The 14,765-nt window shown below is 39.5% G+C and overlaps 2 protein-coding genes across 3 annotated transcripts in view; both read right to left on the reverse strand.

Annotated features, from left to right (window-relative positions):
- Window positions 1-368: 368 nt before the first annotated feature.
- LOC137956449 (protein root UVB sensitive 4) lies at window positions 369-4,285 on the reverse strand. 2 transcript variants are annotated; one of them, XM_068803950.1, is made up of 10 exons: window positions 3,699-4,285; window positions 2,869-3,015; window positions 2,601-2,672; window positions 2,367-2,429; window positions 2,204-2,280; window positions 1,894-1,999; window positions 1,671-1,770; window positions 1,421-1,551; window positions 1,278-1,343; window positions 369-962 (listed from the first exon to the last, which is right to left on the reverse strand). In XM_068803950.1, the coding sequence occupies exons 1-10, from the start codon at window positions 4,191-4,193 to the stop codon at window positions 720-722; spliced, it is 1,500 nt and encodes a 499-aa protein (XP_068660051.1). In that variant the 5' UTR covers window positions 4,194-4,285; the 3' UTR covers window positions 369-719. The 2 variants fall into 2 exon arrangements, with proteins under 2 accessions (XP_068660051.1, XP_068660050.1); XM_068803949.1 differs by having other exon boundaries at window positions 2,601-2,747.
- Window positions 4,286-5,488: 1,203 nt separating this feature from the next.
- LOC137955167 (uncharacterized) overlaps window positions 5,489-14,765 on the reverse strand; it is a 38,827-nt gene continuing 29,550 nt past the window's right edge. The window contains exons 8-15 of the mRNA XM_068802035.1: window positions 11,883-14,718; window positions 11,660-11,773; window positions 11,446-11,576; window positions 8,205-8,297; window positions 7,785-8,054; window positions 7,027-7,648; window positions 6,482-6,557; window positions 5,489-6,387 (exon numbers count right to left, since the gene is read on the reverse strand). Of these exons, the coding sequence (XP_068658136.1) occupies window positions 6,288-6,387; window positions 6,482-6,557; window positions 7,027-7,648; window positions 7,785-8,054; window positions 8,205-8,297; window positions 11,446-11,576; window positions 11,660-11,773; window positions 11,883-14,718 (4,242 nt within the window). The 3' untranslated portion in view covers window positions 5,489-6,287. The remainder of the gene's footprint in view (window positions 6,388-6,481; window positions 6,558-7,026; window positions 7,649-7,784; window positions 8,055-8,204; window positions 8,298-11,445; window positions 11,577-11,659; window positions 11,774-11,882; window positions 14,719-14,765) is intronic.

Here is a 14,765-nt window from a genome sequence, read left to right on the forward strand (position 1 = left end):
ATTTGCTTGTTATTTGAAAAGCAAAATGTGCTTTATGACAGTGATATTAAACGATTTGAATCACTATCTCCTAAGGAAAAACCCACATTAGTATTCGACAGGAAATTCAAACAATAGGTTATTGACAATCTACGTCCAGTCCAAAGGCTTCTCTACCGGTATTTTTTTATGTAAGACATTGAATAACATCGGCTTTGTGCCATATGAACACGTCTGTTTCCATTTGTTCAATCTCTCCTAACAATACTGATTTTATTGGACCAAAAGCATACAGTGCTTCTTCGCATTCGTTACACTTGATACATGAAAAGTTTCTCTTATAGTTGGGAAAGACAGAGTAAGCTCAAAACGCTAAATGGGAGGTAACATGCACAACCTGAAACATTTTTTTTTTCCCATAAAATAAATGACAGTTTGCTAAGTAAAGAAAGGATATAACAACTGAAATATGACTCATATACGAGGAGAAAAAGTGCAGGATACTAAACACACAAATTGAAAGGACGAGATATGCCCACAATGAGGCATTGGCAGGCAGCACCATATTCAGTAAAGGAGTTAGCAGTGAAATTCATCTGTTACCATGACATTGCCGGCAGCACCATATTTGCAATGGAGTTTGCAGTGGAATTCGTCTGATCTTGCTATGAGCACCATCCACGAAATGGAGAGCTGCAGAGAGATGTCACTATTGTCCAATACAAGACATCAACAACAGATCATCGTTCGTCATCAAATGCATAACGGATCTGTTCTGTTGTGCTCAATAAGATGTTTTTAACTGCCCAACCAGCACTTCGTAGTGCATCTATCAATAGATTTACTTCCTCCTCAGCATATCTCTTGCTATCATCTATAACGGCTAACCACTCTCTGAGAAGTGCACCACATGTGTCACTACTTCCCAGGGTGCCCCCACACCTGTTCTTTCTTATCTGAAGGACGTTACGTACATGGCAGGCCTGAAATGTATTAAAATATTTGTCATGAAGAATAAGAAACTGATAGAATACAATAAGACACATGAGGTGGAACCATATCATTAGAAGTGAAATACAAATGCTGTTTGTAAGAACCTTGGTAGTTAAACACTAAAAAAAACATATCTACAAGATCATAAGCGTCATGTTGAATTTCAGTGCAATTTTTCATTAAAGAAAAAAAAATCAGGATGGAATAAGTCAATTATTTTTGCTTTCTATATTTTTCATTTTGTTTTACCTTTTAGTTATATTTTCCAGCAGGATTCTCATGACTTCAACTCATAAACTTCTTACCTGTAACAGACCCATAATGATGTCTGCAGTACCTGCTCTTTCATGTAGGCAGAGGAGAACTCCTTGCTGCATTGTCAATATAAAATGAGTTCACTGACTATTTATTGAAAGCCTACTAGCATATAATATTTCCTGCTGCTTACTTGTTTCTTTCTCATCAAACCCTTGCGAGAGGTCTCCATGCAGATGAAGTAGAAATCCTCTCTTCTCAAAGATCTTGCTGATAAATCCTCTGGATTGACACATCCAATTCTAATTGGCCAGATCTTGCTGCCTGATAACCTCACCAATCATCTGTAAGCTCCATTGTTTGTGTTTCCTCCATCTTACATAACCTCAGTAGGTAATATAAGAAACACTGTGCAAACAGATAATATGGCAACAATAGCTCACCTTTTCTTCCAGGGAAAATCCCTTCTTCGTTGCTAACTTCAGCAGGTGAGGGAACATTGTGCATGTTGATCCATCTATCAATTACAATCTCAAGTCTATTCTGAACCATCAAAGGAAAAAAAGAGGACAATTTACAAATTTTGCATAACACTAAAAAGTCCTAGATATAAAAACCTAATATTTGAAAGGGATAATTAAATATAACCAACTGGAAATGGACAACCTTTGTTAGAGTTTGTAGATGCACATGTTGGAGTCCTTGATAGATGGAAAACAGGTCAATTGTAGAGAAAATAGGATACAGGAACAAAGGAAGACCTGTTTGTAATCTTGAAGGGTATAAAAAATGTTCGAGATTACATTAGGTTAACGAAAATTGCATTAAACAAAGAAAACACAATTAGTTTAGAAAGCATACAGGGTATGCTCTGTAATACTTTTGGTAAATTTAATTAAAGATCTAAGGAACTTTTTAACAAAAGGACATCTTAGTTCAAATGGGTTTGAAATAAATTCTTGAGGTAAGAGAAAACCTTTGGTTGCTCTTGCACAAAATATTTAGGATTGCAGCAATCAACAGACCCACATTATCAAAACAAACAGTTTGAATCTGCACGAATGTCAAATATGAAGCCAAATAAACAAGGAAATCACCAACAAAAAAAAGAAAAGAAGACTACTAGAACACCACACAACCTGAGCTTTGGCTGAAACTTCACCAAGATTATCTGCTATAGCAAAACTGCGATGTATGGCTGACTGTTGACACCATAAAAACATCAAAAGAAATCTCATAAGAGACCTAAAAACGAAACTGCTCTCCAAGCTCTTCTTGAAAGATTAATTATCTTAGTTTTGTTCTCTTAAAATAGAATTGAAAGAGGTACCAAATATTGCAGCTAATAAATCTCAAATAGATCAATATCATACCCCAGTTGCAAGGTAGGCAGCAAGACTTATGGATTTAGCAATGTTTGCTGTGGTTGCAAGCAGTAAGAAGTGCTGCGGAAAAGATGGAGTCAACAGCTCAACTCCAATGCTCAAGCTAAACAAAACCGAAGTAGAAAACCTAATCATCTGAAAATTTTAAGCAATATCAGATTCAACTTCATTGTTGAGCAAGTTTCCAAATGACTAAAACAAAGTGCAGATATCAAATACTTTCAGTAAAACAATCAGGAGAGAATATAGTAAAAACCTTCAAGTTGGTGTCAAATGCGGATCCAAGAGAAGCAGTATAGATGCACCTGCTCACACGTCCAAGCCCATCCTTCAACACCCAGTTCAAGGCAGCAGCTGATGAGAGGGTCTGGTGAGAGCCAAATCCTATAGCTCGAAACATTGCCTAGCATTCATTGAGCCATTTCTCTATATAAGAGTGAACTGTTGAAAGACTATATACCAATTGCTCCTTGCACTAAAGAAAATCATGAATTACCCATGAACTAATAGCTTTCACCACTCGTATAAATTCACAAATTCTGAAAAGAAAAGAAATAAGGAGAGAAGCAAAGAACCGATATGGACTGACAAGGCAGATATTCACATATAAGCTCTCCCAAGAGCTCCATGGGAATATCCGTTCTAATATTTGAGATTAGCAGCTTAAACGTCATATTAAAACATATAACTATGCGTATCAATCATCTATGTGGCGTTTGCTCGCTCTCCATCTGTACCAACTTGGTTTGATGCATGAGGAGGCTCACGAATAGTTCCAATAACGCCCAAAAAAAATTTAACTAGGTTCTATAACTAACTTCTTTATCCTCGTTCAAAGTAGAAACTTTTTTTTTTTCTATTTTGAACACGTATAAGAAGTGGATTATTAAATTTTTTTTTTTTTTTTTCAAGTTCCATTGTACAATTCTCTCAGGTAGGAAGGCTTTGAAGCAATATCTTATTCTAATGAAAATCCCATTGATACATTTAAAAAAAGAAAAGAAAAAGGTAACCTTTAATCGGAAAAAGCCCGAGAAAAGGAAAAGAGGTAGCAAAAGCAATCAAAGTAATCGAATGTGAACTCACCTGAGTAGCAAGAACCTGCAATGTGGAGCTAAAAACTCGATGCAAGAACTTCCACTTCAGATAACCCATGTAGTTCCCTTGAACCTGCTGAGGAACAAACAAATTTGCAACAGCCAGACCCGAAATATGCAACAAACGGCGAAACCCATCTCCTAGCCCGAAGTGATTAGAAGCTTCTGACTCGCAACAAACCAACTTCAAACGGGCTCCGTCCCCGAGGTAGCGGTAAGTCCTACCTGACTTATATATTACAATCGGAAGGATTCTCTCCGCCGTTTCCTCTCCATCTATTTCATTAATCTCATAATGATACGAACTCTTTAAGAAGTTAGAGGGGGGTAGCTTTCTTTGAGGCTTAGGAAGATGAGAACTGCTCGACTTTCCGTTACAGGAAACAGAGAAAGACGGGGGCACAAAGCAATCACCTGGCTTTTGAACTCGCCGTGAAATTTGAGCATGAGAGTAGAAGAGAGAGTGGGAGGAAACCGATTGCATGAGAGTCGGAAGCTGGAAAATCAGAATTAACTGGTCTTCGACTCTCCAATAGTTCTGGACCGAACCTCTCTAAGCAAGAAAAAGGAGCGACGGCTGGCGTCGCGCCTTTTCTTTTTCTTTTTTAATCCGTCTGAAGGGCCTTACCCTGCTTCTTGCAGGGTTTCTCCAAGGTTTAAAAATTTGAACTTTTGACTTTCACGCCCTTGGAGTCACTCGGTCCAGCCTCAAACCAGGGTCCGGTGTGGACGAGCCATTTACGTAGGAGTGACGGGATCTGGGCGATGGAATCTCTGCACGTATGCACGTATTCGCTGGATGTAGCACGCTAAACTAATTTTATTTGCACGGTGGGTCAGATACGTGTCTGTCTAATTGTTTTTCACACTTAAATGATTAGTCTTTTAGGTTGTATTGGTTTATGTTACTATACACTGCTTCTTACGGAGAATTTACTGAAACAAGCAATTAGAAATAGTACAAGATGACGATTCATCAAATTAGACCATATACAATAATACCCTTATATACGATAACAAGGTGATTAACCCGGCTGAAAAATTTCCTAAACTAAACGATTCAGTGAAGAAGACCCACCCGGTTTCGGTCTACGCTTGCCTGGGGACACGACATGCACCTCAATTGTATGTTAATGATATTAAATGCAAAAGAGAACCAGAAAAATTACAAAATCTGTTATAAACTTATAAGCATGTGCAACTATCCCGGGGGATTAATCTCAAGTTAGGCTGAAGACCTAATTTTCTGCCCAATTCACCTATCTCATACTTGCCCACGCCAAAGTCGGACTCTCGGGATCCTAAATGGTCCTTCAAAAAAAACATTAGATTTTATGATTAAAAGCTTATAAAAAACGTAAATCATCTATTTCTGTAGTTTGATATTAGTGTCATCCTTCTCTGTGCTTTCATTATGGCTTTGTTCGTCATGCTGAAAGTTGCTTTAAACATTTCTATAATCTATGATACGTCCCACTTCATTTCCCATGAAGGAAAACGGCAGAATAAATTTTCACATCACTGAGGAGAGAGCACCTTGGACGCTTGAACGGATCCATTGACAACGCTCGTTCATGCCTCGAGCTATTATGAATGCCATTATTTTTCCAACAAGTATTTTACTTGTGTCCAAATTACAGTCACTATTGCAATAAGAAATCAGTTTTAAAAAATGATCTTTAGAGGAAAATTTCCAATAGAAAAATGATGCAGGCACACTGTCGCCCTAATACTGAAGACAGGAACCACACTATGAAGTGCAGCCCTGCAGGGTCTGTCTATCTGAAAGAAAAATTCCACCAAAGTTCTTTTTATTCTAGTTTACAGCGCAGTAGTCTCTCAGAAAAAGGAAATAGAAGAAAATAAACAGCCAATAACAACCCAGCTGCACAATTGGAAATACCTCACACTGGCAACCAGACATGCCAATAAGAATAAACGCAAACTGGAGGCATTCCAAAGTTCTTCCGTTGGAGGGCACCAAGTAGCTGGGCAGCCCTTGCGACTGCTTGTTCATGTTTGGCAGACGTCATAGCAGTGACCAACACCATCAGGAGGAAAGATGCATCCTTTACCGGCCATGTTTTCTTGGTCAGCTGGCAGACACCGATATGATGACAGCCACAGTGCTCTGATGCCAAGTAGCAATTATGTGGCGAGAAGTGTTGGAGAGCGACCAGGAGGATATGTTGCAGAACTCGGTTTTCAACTGCCCCTTCATTGTGCCATAAGCTAATCTGCACTAGACAGCAGAGGTTCCAGAGGCTTTTAACACTAAGCAGTGTATATCTCTTGCATCATTTGTAGTCCAGGTAAGTTTGCATATGCAAACGTTTGGCTCCATCACCGTGACCTGATTCTTTGAGTGGCAGTATGATAGATACTTTTGCCGTGAAGCTATCTTCAGTGCAACTTGGATGGCATTCTGAGGCCAGCTATGATGAAATACCAATAACGGTCTTTATGTTCCAGCATGACTAGGTCGAACCGCCGGGGAGTTGGGTGAGCATCACAGCCAGATACCCAACTATCATAATTGATGGACAGACTGACAAAAAAGCTTCTTCAACAAGAACCATCAAATCCATGGAGTCCAACCTTCATACATGTTGCATAAGTTGTCAATATTTGTAGCCTGCTTGAGAAGATGATCCACTTGCTCCAAGATATCCATTTGCCTGCACAGAGTTACCAAACTCCCATACAATGAATACAATCTTAGACCGGCAAGAAAGAAACATTATATACTGTCATGAAGGAATTACAAAATACCTGCCATCATTAATATCTCGTCCATCAATTTTCATCTCAATTCGCCTCAACACTTGCAATGCAAAAGCATTTTTGCCTGTCAATGAGGAATTGATAAACACAACTAATATAACCAAGGCCATCCAAATTATGAGGAAGCTCAAATCTCTAATGATTCAACTCAAAATTGGACAAAAAAACTTCCATATCCATGACTAAATGCTAATAAATAGAAGAACTTTTTTTTTTTACTAATAGCAAAATGATGCACTTGCTAGGAGACCCTACCAAATTAACAAATTATAGTGTACTTTGGTCTACCTTTTCAATTCTAAGGAGAAGTTTATGAAACCCAATGTCTGATGATTTCTTATTCAGGATGTTGGATCATACAAAATTCAGTATTGTAATTATTCTTTTAAATGAAATCTATCTTTTCAAGGTCATTTGCAATTCTTCAGCCTTTTTCCAAGACAATTGACCATTAAATTTCAGAGCAAAAGGGATCTTGAGCAACAAAAGACATTTTCCAAAACCTAGAATAAACGTGTTAAGCCCATTCATACCTCTACCAATCCAAGTTCCAACATCTGTTGCCAAAGTATCCTCATGATTACCAACAAGCTTCTTGATTTGGCTTGAGGTAGAAACTTCACTTTCACTCAAAGAGCTCCCCCGTTTTGATGTTTCCTGCTGTGTTCTTGTAACCAGAGTAGATGATGACAGATCTTGCCAATTTTCCCTTATACTGGGTTCAGTGGTTGAAACATTAGCCATTTTATCTCTTTCATCTAACTGGGACTGAGATGTTTCAGCATGTAAAATTTCGGGATTAGCAGACTCGGTCAATTGAAGGGATAGAGATTTTTCATCACTATCTCGAGTATTATGAATCACACCCTGTTGAGAAGAAATCATGATCTGACCAGAATCACTAGAAAGGCTGGTCTCTGTAGAGGTAGTGGTGGATTCCTGGCTGCTCTCGTTAATATTGTCGGGAGGGGAGATCCATTCTTCATCTTGTGCTGTGAATTCATCAACACCTGGAAACTCTTGGAATCCACCTTTGTCGCTTCTGAAGATGTCATTTTCTTTACCAAATAAAGCTGAATCACTTTCAAGTTCTGACCTTGATAAAGCAATTTCTTGTGACCTAACCACCTGACTTTCACCAAGACCTTCAAGAGCCTATCAATATAAAGGAAAACTGAGTCTATTATATATGAAGAAAACTTGCACTAACAAGTGAAGGAAAACATCCTAGCAGCTAGATGCTTGCACACACACACACACACCAGTACACAGCATATGCAGATAATCATACCTTATGGAGATTTCCAGCATGGACGCTAGCTGTTCGTGCAAGCTTGGTTAACATGGCATGGAGTTCTTTCACAGCATGAGTCACTGAAGGGACCAATTGTCTTAATGAGTTGCAAGCCTCCTTCAGCTTTGCTGAGTAAGACTGATAAAGCGCCTGCCCATGAATAGGAGATATCTCCATCTTGCTTTCCCTTTCTCTGGTAATTGCTGCTGAAAGTGCAGCTACATCTGTTGACATTGTAGATTCAAGTGGTTGGAGGATCACGTTGGCCTGTTGACAGTTGAAACAATATTATCTGGTAAGACTCAAGTGGAACAGGTGGAATCCCTAGCTCATCCATTGATTTTTTTCTTTCCTGAACAGAATTCCTACAGCTCTTTCAAACAAAGTCTACTACTTGGAAAATGAGCAGAATGCAACCTCAGAAAGATCATCCATAAGAGCCCTATGAACAGCAACAGCTTCTTTTCCCAATTTGTGAACATCATGTAGGCCTTCAGTTATTGCCAAAACCTACAAATGGTAAGTAAATACAATGAGAAAAGAAATAAAAGATCATTTTGTGAGAGTATCCACAGCAGAAAATAGTCTACATAGGCAAACAAAAACAACTTTCTGCAACTATGTAAGAGCAGCCAGTTCAAACCATAAGATGCTTCACCTTGATGATGTAGGATTTATTTTCCATACATTACACTTGGGAGCTCTAAACCCTTTTTTTTTTATCAAATACAAGACTCTTATAAGACTAAATACAAACAATAACACTTTATCTTTTTGACTGGGGGTGGAATTTGTGATGTTCTGCAGTGTGTTGGAGCCTCAATTCCTGCGCAACATTTTTTTTTTTTTTTTTGAAAACGTTCAAAACTTTATCAATAACTCAAAAGATGGAAAAAAGAGGAAGAGAAAAATAAAATAAAAGAGAGAGAGAGTGTGTGTATGTTTTTGTGAGTTGAACTCAGCTTTCTTTTGTTCAAAAGCTCAATAGGAAATTACAAAGTAGTGCCTTGAAAAGAAATTAAATATAAGCCTGATCAGATGAGAAAATTATAAAGGAGTTCCTATTCAATAGCATGAACTATGATAAGTATTGGCTTAGCTCGAACTATTACCATCAGGCTTGAGCCAAGTCTTGATTCAGCTATTCATGAACTCAAGCAAAATTCATCTAACTCAAGCTCGGTTCGACTATAAGGTGGGGAAGAGTTTGGAGGATGGCTGCACCCTTCTGGTGCAAAGAGAGGAGGGTCGTACCCACCCCTCCTCTTCTCTCTTAAATTGGGCAAACCAACTCTCTTCTTCCAACTCTCAATTCTCAAACATCACGGTTTTGCTACTATTTTTGCCTTCACTGGTGCAAATGAAGAAGACTTCCCAGTGGATCAAGTATTTTTATCAGTTTGAGAAAAGAATACAAAAGGAGAAAGGTCTTTCGATTGCAAGGAGAATGGATGGTGCATAGAAGTGACAACAGGGAGACCTGTTCTTGAGGGAGAAGATAACAGCCTTTGGATTTTATAAAAAGCCCTCGTCATTAACTAGAACCAATTGAACAGAAGGAAGAGGGGGAGGGGGTGCCCTACCCTTTCTTTGTGCTGGGAAATGCAGCACCAAGTGAGGAAAAAAATGAAAAAAAGAGGAAGAGAGAGAAGAGAACATGAAAGAGAAAGACGAATGGGAAGAAGGCTCTGGTGTGAAATGAGAGGCAGGCTGCAGATGCTATGAGTTAAAGGAAAATTCTTCAGTGCCCTGAGTTGTCTGTGTTTGGATTCTTGTCAGGTGACAAGCCAGAGGTAAGTTGGTAGAATTCCCAGAATACAGTTGGGGGCAGTGATGAGAGGTGCTGATGAGTTGTAAATGTTATCAGGTGGGCAGGTGAAGGAGAAGGATATGCTGTCATTAGAAAAAAGGGGGGGGGGGGGGGGGGGGGGGGGGGGGGGGTGGTGCGGTTGGGAGAGAAGGTTCCCAAATGTGGAGCCATTGTCCAAATGATTCCTAGAGGTAGAAGGTTCCCCAATCTCTGATATTGGATAGAAAGAAATTTCTAAATCTGTCACAGATTGAACAAAATTGGAGACATCCAAAGGGCCTCAAATAAGAGCTGATTGGAGAACCAAAGGGAGATCTCACTCCGATCACAACAAGAGTTACTCATAGTGACAATAACTGAAAGGGCAAGCCTTTCCAATCCATTGTGAAGAGAGCCAGGGGGCAGGGTGACGGTTAAGGTTTCTGTCTGAACATTGGCCTTGGATGTGGATTGGTGGCGTTCAGAGATGGGGGAATGATTGGGGCTGATATCTGTGTTGGATTGGTAGACAAGGACTTGGATGCTATGGGTTCAGGGGGGAAGGGGTACACATAGTACTTGCACCAATGGCAGGGATTGTTCATTGCCAAAGCTGGCACCCAGAAGCTTCACAGGCAATCTACAAAGCAGCTCCTTCCAAAAGTTGAGTTGGCAGACTCAGGAATATTAATGCGCACCATAATGGTATTTCCATGACATTTAATTGTGAATTTGGATCTAAGGCTCATCCCAAAATAACTAGCCAACTTAGGAAGCCTATTTGCCAACCAATAAACTCAACATCTTTGTGTTCACTAATCCATGTGGGACTATTCCTTAACAAATGGATAATTTGGTTAGAAGTCCACATATGAGTACCTGTTCTGATACCATGTGAAGTTGGATCTAAGGCCCATCCCAAAATGACTAGTCAACTTAGGAAGTCTCTTTCCCAACTAATAAACTCAAGATCTTTGTACTTACTAATCCATGTAGGACTGTTCCTTAGCAAATTTTACATTATCTATCGTTTCGATATTTGAAGACCAAGAAGGAGAATGCAGTGGTTCCAGTCCAGAGCTCCTTAGTTGTGATACCAGAATGACACTTAGAAGTGACAAATTTAAATTACTGAATGAAGGATGCACAAGCAACAATGGAGATGGAGATGAAAGATCATTTATCCCCATTCCTGGTAGTTACCCAAATGCATGAGTTATCCCAAAAGACCATCTTGGATGTCATAAGAATGGTGCTGCCATAAGTGAATCGGAACTCCTCAGGGTGTTAATTGGGTCTGTCGGGAAGGTGTTTTAGGCGGGATGCTTTCCTATGAACCGTTATCCATTCGCCATTGTCTTTGTCTTGATGGGTGATCCTCGGATTGTTGCACAGAAGGCGATGTTAATGTTGCCACATCTACTAACCACGTTGCTTCATCGATTCGTAGTTACAGAGTAGGGTCTCCCGCAAAGTCCAAAGTCTCCATCTCTAGGCTCATTTTCCCTCCTACACTCTTGTTCCCCATATCCAATATTTTCTTATACAGCAGGTCATTGTTAAGTAGCCTGTCAACCTTTTGCACTTTCTCTCACTCAATAACGAAAAAGAACTTACAAAGTAGTGCTTCATAAAGAGAATACTGCATATAAGCCAGGTATAATGAGAAAGTAACATAGAATTCCCAAAACAAAGCCATAGCAAGTGAACAGGAATAGTAAGTTATTAATATTCTCATCATGGAGTACACATTGAACTTCAGATATAGAAAAGAATAACTGTCAACAACTTGAATAATATCCAGAAAAAAGGAAGCATAAGCTTATGCAAGGAAAAGGAGAGACACTTCTTTCTACACTAATATAATACCTCCTCAAGCATAGGTCCACACTCAGAAGTCAATGCTGTATGCTCCTTTGTTACACGAACAAAAGCAGACAATGCCACACTGGCTTCATAGGCTGATTCCCGCATAGCTGCAAGTGTACTCTGCATGTCACCTGCAAGAAATATACAAAGACATTTTTAAATACTGACACACATCACAAGTACAGAATTAAATAGAAGAGACGTTGTTTGACACCTGAAGCCGATTTCGCTTTTGCTGAAGCAATACATAGTTCATTAGTGGCAGACAACAACCCACTAGCCGCAGCTTCCATGCTACTTTGCGCTAGCTTCCATTCTTGTTCAGAACCTAAGACAAGAAAAAGGATTGCCGCTACATTAATATATGGTGAAATTTGAAGGGAAAAAAAGGAAAAATACATCAATTTGTTTGAAACTCAATTCTGAAGAAAACTTACGTGCAAAGGAATGATAAGTCACATCCAATCTAGTTAAAGCCTTTAGATAAGCTTGCTGCCAAAATCTACCATCATCTGTTACCCCAGCAGACAATTTCTCTCCATGCAACCATAAGATTCCATCTCTCGATGCTTCAAATTCCAATACAGATGAACAAATCTTCATAATGTCCAATGACTGTTCTCTGGCAGCCCATAGCAACTGCTTCCTTCTCACTAAGTGATCGTGGAATTGAGGAGGAATTCCAGTATTCTTGGTAGACGAATTGCTGGAGCCACCAACATTTGGTCCACCACAGGCCCATCCCATGGCTCTTTCAAGTTGCCCTTCAGCTGTGACAGAAGTCCTTTCACAAGCTTGAAGGTACTCCAATGATTGAGTAACTGATGACATGGAAGATTGGATATTTTCCAACAATTTACTCCTTTTAAGACTTAGAATAGTTGGTGCCCACTTATCGTCACTCAGATACTTTGGGGAGATGGCCTTATTCTTTTGTGGATAAGGTAGCACATTGTCGTGAATCCATTCCAACTGAACAATCTCTAGGCACATCTTTCGAAGAACTTCAGTCAGTTCAGCAACTTGCCTTTTCATGAGAGAAACTGCTGATTTAGCGGCTCGAGCAGTTTCATGGGCATCACAATATTCCTCAAGCATATTTTGAACTTTCCTTGCTGCTCCAACATCTTTTTTTGCTGGATCAGATACTAATTCCTTTGTTGCTTCAATAAGAATTTTCAAATGCTCATTTTCCATATCTAACAGGGCCAAGAAGGCTGGAGCAATACGTTCTTTTAGATATTGGAACACATGTTCCTGAAGCAGGATTTCAATCTTCTTCTTCAACACGTTGTAGAGTTGCTCAAAGCCTAAGCTATGCTCCACAGAAGAAGATATGTCATGTATGCATGAATCAAGAATGGTATCCACCAAGCCTAATTTCCAGATAAAGAAGGAATGGTTACTCAGTAAGCTTGGGAACTTCCAGATTGATTCAGATATTGAATACCCGGATGCCACTAACTCTGATAAATTAACTGAAGAGCCATTGGCATATGAAGCACTGGAGCAAAATGAGGCCAAGAATTGATCAACAGATTCCAACTCAGAGAAGGGTTTTGCTAATGCAGCCAGAACACCTTTGCTTCTCAAGACATGGACATCTCCACCTTGGTCAAGACTTGTTAAAGATGAAAAATGCCTTTCAGCAGAAACTAATGCATTTTTTAAACTAGCTTCTCTCTTTGCCAAGGACAAGGTGCGAATATCCTTTTGATTCCATGTTCGATGAAGTTGGTCTAACTGTGCCCTACAAGCCTCTTCTTGGGTTGCAAGTTCTTCTGCCTCTTCCCATGACAGGTGATCCCTACCCTTCAAAGCAGCCTCTTCAAGAGCCAATTGTTGTTCAGTGATGAATCCAACCTTCACAAAGTAGTTCTGTTCAAGCTCCAGAATAGAAACTTTCTCTAGGTCAACATCAAGAAGCTGTTCCAATGTTGTATCAATGGATCCTCTAATTTGAGAAAGAGATCCGAATGCATCCATGACTTCAGAATTATATGAAACAACTGATTTAACAATCTCTGGAAGGGCAATTTCAGTTATTTGTGCAATCAAGAGCCTGCAAGAAAGTACACTTGCCTGAAAAACTGAAGCCCAGTTCCCTCCCAAAGGGTACTTTTTGTGGTCCCAATTTGTACCTAAATTAGATAAATCTACCCCAATGAGCTGCTGAATCTCATTGACAAAACCAGCAACAAGAGCACATTTCTCTATTTGCTCTTCCAATTCACCATAACTAATTCCAGAATAAGGATGAGAACCATCATCTTCAGGTTTACAGATAATTTTGCCATTTGGATCACTTGATATGTCCAGTATCTTGCCTTTCATATTGTTATAAAGAGAACAAGCTGCAGTGTACAAAATGGTGATTACTTTCAGTTTCTTCTCATCAAGTTCTCCCTGTATTTTCAGATCTTTTGAGCAATCTTCTTCTCTCCTTGAATACCCGGTAGATTGCATAAATTTTGAGAAAGCAGAAACCAATCTATCCTTCGATTTTGCTTCAGTCTCCGATCCAATAGAGTTTAGAAGTTCTGTACACTCTTCTTCAACTTTCTCTATCTTCTGTACATGATGCTCCACTTTAGCAGACAGATCTTCATGCCTTTTTCTAATGGAATCAAGAACATCACCCTTGAATTTGGCAAAAAGCTCAGCAACTTGTCTTTTGGCAAGGGTGAGAGTATCAGAAGAGAGGTTATGCACGGTTAGTTGCAAAGTTTGTGCCCATCCATGCACCGGACTGGTAGTGATATAATTAATTGGGAGGACTCGTTGCAGTGCCATGGCATACTCTTGGAGTGCATTTATAGCACAAGACAGCCCAGTAACTAACTCAGCTATGAACTGAGAAACTTCCTTATCTATATCTTGACATTGAGCTAGTGTGGGCTCAGGAACAATGGTCAATGGCACACCAGCGACCACTACAGCAGATGTCAGAGATAAAGTCTCCCCCGAACTACTAAGTGTTACAAATGCTTGGACCTCTGGCACAGATCCATTTCTCAATGCATCAATAACCCGTCCATGCTGTTCAATCCAGAGGGTCGATTCTTGGGCCATTTCAACTGCTGTGGTTTTTGCTTGAGCAAACTCACGAGCCTGTACCTCAAAAGTTGTTCGGGTTTTCTCTGAATTACTAGTTGCTTCAGCTACAATAGATTTTGCAGATGTTTCATGAAGGAGGAGATTTGATCTTTCTTGATCGGCACAGAAGAAAATAGAAGAAATCACCTCATATTGGTTCAGCACAATCAGAAATTTCTGAAATAGATACCACAATGAATTTTAACAAATATTAGGAAACATGA

This window comes from Aristolochia californica, unplaced genomic scaffold, assembly GCF_029961685.1.
Source record: "Aristolochia californica isolate CCGP_79_NKW_82.1479 unplaced genomic scaffold, dmAriCali1.0.hap1 SCAF_2, whole genome shotgun sequence".
NCBI classification, from domain to species: domain Eukaryota; kingdom Viridiplantae; phylum Streptophyta; class Magnoliopsida; order Piperales; family Aristolochiaceae; genus Aristolochia; species Aristolochia californica.